At 35.5% G+C, this 6,543-nt stretch overlaps 1 protein-coding gene across 1 annotated transcript; it reads right to left on the bottom strand.

The window, feature by feature from the left end:
* Nucleotides 1-2,820: 2,820 nt before the first annotated feature.
* On the bottom strand, nucleotides 2,821-6,540 carry LOC139520924 (uncharacterized). The gene is made up of 2 exons (XM_071314007.1): nucleotides 6,466-6,540; nucleotides 2,821-3,785 (listed from the first exon to the last, which is right to left on the bottom strand). Exon 2 carries the CDS (start codon nucleotides 3,756-3,758, stop codon nucleotides 2,976-2,978), a length of 783 nt encoding a protein of 260 aa, XP_071170108.1. The 5' UTR covers nucleotides 3,759-3,785; nucleotides 6,466-6,540; the 3' UTR covers nucleotides 2,821-2,975.
* Nucleotides 6,541-6,543: the final 3 nt, after the last annotated feature.

The following is a 6,543-nucleotide window of genomic DNA, read 5'->3' as shown; positions in this document are numbered from 1 at the left end:
TTTCAGTGTTTTTTTTTTTCTTCATCCAAACATTGACCATCTATGTTAGGTTTCTCTCTCCCAGCATTTCATGTCTAGCCTCTTTATCAATGTACTCAGACCCTCTTTCATTTATTCATTGTTTGATTAGTTATTGTACTGAATATGCATGGAATCCTTCTAATCAACTGGATATTAATCAATTGAATCAATATTTCTAAGGAAAATCACTGAAAACTTTGTCGGCACTTGCAATATGTGATTTGTTTTCCAGTGAGATTAAATAGATTTATGCTAAACACCACTTTTAACACTAATACTATTGTGCTATCTTGTGGCAGTCAATTAATATTGGTGGAGGAAGCCAGGGAGTCTGAAGAGAACCACCAATCATTGTGTCAATTAATATTGGTGGAGGAAGCCAGGGAGTCTGAAGAGAACCACCAATCATTGTGTCAATTAATATTGGTGGAGGAAGCCAGGGAGTCTGAAGAGAACCACCAATCATTGTCTCAATTAATATTGGTGGAGGAAGCCAGTGAGTCTGAAGAGAACCACCAATCATTGTGTCAATTAATATTGGTGGAGGAAGCCAGGGAGTCTGAAGAGAACCACCAATCATTGTGTCAATTAATATTGGTGGAGGAAGCCAGGGAGTCTGAAGAGAACCACCAATCATTGTGTCAATTAATATTGGTGGAGGAAGCCAGGGAGTCTGAAGAGAACCACCAATCATTGTCTCAATTGATATTGGTGGAGGAAGCCAGTGAGTCTGAAGAGAACCACCAATCATTGTGTCAATTAATATTGGTGGAGGAAGCCAGGGAGTCTGAAGAGAACCACCAATCATTGTGTCAATTAATATTGGTGGAGGAAGCCAGGGAGTCTGAAGAGAACCACCAATCATTGTGTCAATTAATATTGGTGGAGGAAGCCAGGGAGTCTGAAGAGAACCACCAATCATTGTCTCAATTGATATTGGTGGAGGAAGCCAGTGAGTCTGAAGAGAACCACCAATCATTGTGTCAATACTGGTGGAGGAAGCCAGGGAGTCTGAAGAGAACCACCAATCATTGTCTCAATTGATATTGGTGGAGGAAGCCAGGGAGTCTGAAGAGAACCACTAATCATTGTCTCAATTAATATTGGTGGAGGAAGCCAGTGAGTCTGAAGAGAACCACCAATCATTGTGTCAATTAATATTGGTGGAGGAAGCCAGGGAGTCTGAAGAGAACCACCAATCATTGTGTCAATTAATATTGGTGGAGGAAGCCAGGGAGTCTGAAGAGAACCACCAATCATTGTCAATTAATATTGGTGGAGGAAGCCAGGGAGTCTGAAGAGAACCACTAATCATTGTCTCAATTAATATTGGTGGAGGAAGCCAGTGAGTCTGAAGAGAACCACCAATCATTGTGTCAATTAATATTGGTGGAGGAAGCCAGGGAGTCTGAAGAGAACCACCAATCATTGTGTCAATTAATATTGGTGGAGGAAGCCAGGGAGTCTGAAGAGAACCACCAATCATTGTCTCAATTGATATTGGTGGAGGAAGCCAGTGAGTCTGAAGAGAACCACCAATCATTGTGTCAATACTGGTGGAGGAAGCCAGGGAGTCTGAAGAGAACCACTAATCATTGTCTCAATTAATATTGGTGGAGGAAGCCAGTGAGTCTGAAGAGAACCACCAATCATTGTGTCAATTAATATTGGTGGAGGAAGCCAGGGAGTCTGAAGAGAACCACCAATCATTGTGTCAATTAATATTGGTGGAGGAAGCCAGGGAGTCTGAAGAGAACCACCAATCATTGTGTCAATTAATATTGGTGGAGGAAGCCAGGGAGTCTGAAGAGAACCACCAATCATTGTCTCAATTAATATTGGTGGAGGAAGCCAGGGAGTCTGAAGAGAACCACCAATCATTGTGTCAATACTGGTGGAGGAAGCCAGGGAGTCTGAAGAGAACCACCAATCATTGTTAGAACAATCCTAGTAAATTAAGATTAGAGTCAAATGCACCTGCCTTGTCCAGGTTACAAACTCACACCTTCGGTGTTAACAGGCTAGTGAAACAGTTGTTCATACTTAGACTTCCTGGTCACAGAGGCCCCTTTAATTAAATAGAGATGTGCATGAAACATAATAAAATCAGACAACTATACAGTGAAAAATGAAAATAAAAGTCAATAATGAGGGGGATTGAAACTTGTTGATTAATGCATGAGTTCTTGGATCTTTTTTGTATATATAGACCTTCAAAATTAACAATCCATGTGTAGTAGTCCCTGTGACCTTTTAATTTGTGTGTGGACCTTCAAAATTTTACATTGGTGTATAAGGGATCTTTTTTAAAGTATTCAGTTTTTATTTATATGAAGTGAAATGATATTATAAGTTATATGGTTCGCTACTGACCCCCTACGGATCCATAGAGGGTTAGTAAAATTCATAGGGGTGAGGCCGGAGGGGGTCAGTAGTTAACCGTATAACGAATTTATCGCACGCTGGACTTTTTCTGCTTGAAAAATAAACAATGAAACACAACAACATCGATAGATGACGTCACCATTAACGCGTCATGAACCCCATATGAAATTTACTAACCCCCTACAGTCTCATAGGGGGTCACCACGTGACGGTGTTAAACCAATCACAACGTGATATTTTACCCGCGGTGTGATAATTTGTGATATATAATTTATCAGGTTTTTGGACTTCAGGTTAAAGAAGGGTAACTAAAAATTAAAATGGGATAAATGAGCCATGATCCCCAAATTTGTAGAAAATAAATCCTGATATTTAGTTCTGACTTTTGAAATTATAAAAAAAAAACATAATCTATACAATTTACTGTTTAATGAAGTATTCTAAGTTAAAAAGATAAAAGTGAAATAATCATATAAAACTGTTTTTTTTTTAAACATTATACATGAGAAATTGTGTTCATTTCTAACATATTTAATAACAACTAAATTAAATGCAGTTTTTAGAATCCCTTAAGTTGATAAGCCAACACTGGTAATATCATTGAATTTAGCAAACTGTTTTAGAGATTTGGGTAAATATAACCTCTCAGTTCCATATATCACATTCCATTTGTTATCAAGTGCTTGTCTTAAAGCCATCCGACTGCAGTGCTGAAGAGTTGGTACTTTACGTTTAAAATTGTCTAACCATTCCAGAAATTCTTTCCTTTCGTCATCATCAGGAATTTGTGCAATCTGCTGGTTTCTCAAGGTTTTATCTATCACAGCCATAACTTTCAAACAGTTATAAAATGGTGTCTGTTCATTTAAAACAGTGGTGAACATAGTTTTTCTAATATTTTCTGGATATTTAGCAAAGTTTGGGGTGGCTATAAGTAGAATCATTAATGTTTTTGGTGATACAGTATGATGTTGCAGCCAGTGTGTAAAATCCCTTGTGAAAGAGACCCAGAAGTCATTTATAGACGTGGAACTTTTGTCATGTTGTAATAAGAATGCAATGTCTGCGTCATCATTTGTGGCTGCTCTGTGTAAAGAGGTGACACCAAAATCATTTGTTACAGAAGGATCTGCTTTGTATTCTATAAGTTTTTCGATAACAGGTTTGCTATAGTTAGCCTTAGATACAGCTATATGTAGAGCAGTTTCTCCTCCTTGTTCATATACTCTAGAATTCACATTAAATCCAGACCTCAATATATCCTCTATTAATGAAACATCTTTTGAGGTTATTGCATTTATCATCTTTTTGGATGGTGATAAATTATTTCTCAGCAAACTAAATAAATCCATATTTGTGGAATGTAGGTCTAAATAAGTCTGCAAAAGAAACAAAAATAAAATTAAAAACCAATTGTTCAGAGAACCATTGATGGTCTTTCCACCAGTAAGGATCTTTTTTATATGAAAATATTAAAATTTGGTTTTAAATGTCAATTTTAGCGTCAAATGACAGCTTATTGGACACTGATTCCAAAAATATATGGTTTCTATACAAAAAGATATACATAAGGGAGATCATTTTTTACTTCCAGTTTAAAAGATGTTATTTCCGGTATGTTTTGATAGTTTACTTGACACTGATTCCAAAAATAGATGGTTCTATATACTTTTACATTAAATTAGTACAAAAAATGGCTACTTCCGGTTTACAAAAGGTCACTTCCGGTTGGCTTTTTCAAGGTCACATTGCTTGCAACCTTTTGCCAAAAGTCCCATGGCTTTATCATGTATATATAAGAGGAAAAAGCAAAGGTCAAAATCTAGAACGTTAAATTTACCTATGACCTTGAGCTCAATTTCAAGGTCATCAACCAAGGACCTCAAATCAAAAGACTCTAGGCCTCTACTTTATATTGTTAATGAGTTATATTACCATACAACTAATATTAGATATAAAAGGGGGCAAAACTCGCATTAAATGTTACGTACCCTTTTAAGTAAAATTTACATGTTACGACATGTCGCAACTAACAATTGTGTGAAAATATTTTGTCGATATCTTGTATGATTTCTGAAAATAAGAGATAACAAGCCAAAATCAAAAATTTGAACATGACCTTGACCTTTGACTTTGACCTCATTTTCATACTTTTTGAGCAAGGGCCTCAAATCAAAAGACCCTAGTCCTCTATCACTTATGGTTTTCCAGTTACAAATTTATTTCACTTATTTCAATACAAAAGGGGAAATTACTCTCATATGGAGTCTTCGTATTGGTTCGGTCTAAATAAAACGTAACATCCTGAGGATATAACGAGCAATTTGGAAAAATAAATTTGTTGCTTTCTTTTACGGTTGCGGAGGAGATCTGATAACAAGAAAAACAGTGTTTGGGGAGATAACTCTTACAAAGAAAAGTGTTCAGTTAAACAGGGTGAGTTTCAAAAGCGTATAGACTGTATGATCTCATATACAAAAAAACTAAGCGACATCTTTTGAAACATTTTTACACCGCAAGAAAAAAATTAGGCGGAAGAAATAATCAGAACAAAATCAATAGGTCTTTCCACACGAAAGGTGGAAAGACCTAATAAACATATTTTAGTAATTATGACCAAATACCAAGTCAGATTCACCATTGTTCATTTCTTGACTCAGTATCATACGACATTATTATATAGGTCTTCAAAAAAATGCTGGATGTTACCGTCAATATATAAATCCTTTAGAATTTAGAAAATGTCAGAAATAAAAGTGGACCTTTCTAATTTAATATAGTGATGGACATTGAAGTAGAAAATAGATTGAATCTTCAACAATATCAGTTTTACAAGGCAAACAAAATTTTTGGTCTGGGGGAACACCGTTGTGTCTTCCATTTTCTATTTCAGGATCTAAATCAAAATTTAATTAACTCAATCATTCATTGTCTTACAATTGTCCTGGGACTAAAAAAAAACTACACACATAGAAAACTAGAGACTGAGCAACATGAAATTCATGAATCTGACTAAAACTGGGGTTGATCTAAGGTGCTTCTGAAGGGAAAGCAGATCCTGCTCAACATGTGGCACCCTTCCTGTTGCTCATATTAGTACAAACCTGGTAATAAGTCTAAATCCATAGGTCACATTCAGGGAAAAGGGGACAGGATTGTAATTACTAGATGTTAGTTCAGATATGAGGCACACTTGACTGTAACTGGTGTATCCTTTATCTCAAGTTTGATGGGATAGATGTGTTCAACATAGTCAAAAATTTTGAATTGTTTACTGAGAAAAATCATTTATATAGCGGAAGGTGAAGTTCAAGGATATTGCTAACTTCTTTTCTTTCTTCCTAAGAAGTTCCTGTATGAAGTCAGTCTCATATGAATAAAGGAACAAGTCAGCAAGAAGAGGGGCACAGTTTGTTCCCATGAGAATGCTGATTGTTTGTTGAAAAACACATCCTCCTATTGTTACAAATATATTGGCAATCAAGAAATCAAGCATCTTGATTATCAAGAATATATCATTTTCAGAGAATTGTTTGTTTTGAATCAGAGTGACTTTTCATAATTTAGGATTTATCTGTCCAAAAATGATGTCGCAACTGAAACTACAGGACCAACATCAGAAACTTTACGGTATATTTTTTTATCATTCAAATATGTTTGAATTATAAACAATAATTGATAAGGACTCCATCACCTATCACAGGTCATGCCTGCCTTGTATTATAGTAAATCACTGAAAATTACTGGAGCTCGCCCCTCTCCCTTAAACGTGAGATCAGTCAGTGAAGACAAGATACTTGTAGCAAAGATGGTCATTCTTTTTTTATTATAAAACAAAACAAAACAGGACAAACTCAGTTACTCTTTCAATTTATCCTTGAGTTTTGAATGTAAACAAAACATGATTGTTTTCAATGAATATTGTAATTAAACATAAATAAGGAATCAATATTTGCTGCCACTAACTGACACTGTCCTATAAATGATAATTAATCAATGATAGGTGTGGTTGACAAAATACAATTAATAGACAAGCCTAAAAGATAGTTTGACTTTTACCTTTTTGTAAACATTCGAAGTGTTTACTTTCTATTTAACCGGAAGTTTATGTTAATTAAAAGCTATTTTTATCACCCA

This window comes from Mytilus edulis, chromosome 4, assembly GCF_963676685.1.
Source record: "Mytilus edulis chromosome 4, xbMytEdul2.2, whole genome shotgun sequence".
Taxonomy (NCBI): Eukaryota; Metazoa; Mollusca; class Bivalvia; order Mytilida; family Mytilidae; genus Mytilus; species Mytilus edulis.
The sequence above is the reverse complement of the archived record's forward strand: the minus strand, read 5'-3'. Positions and strand labels throughout refer to the sequence as shown.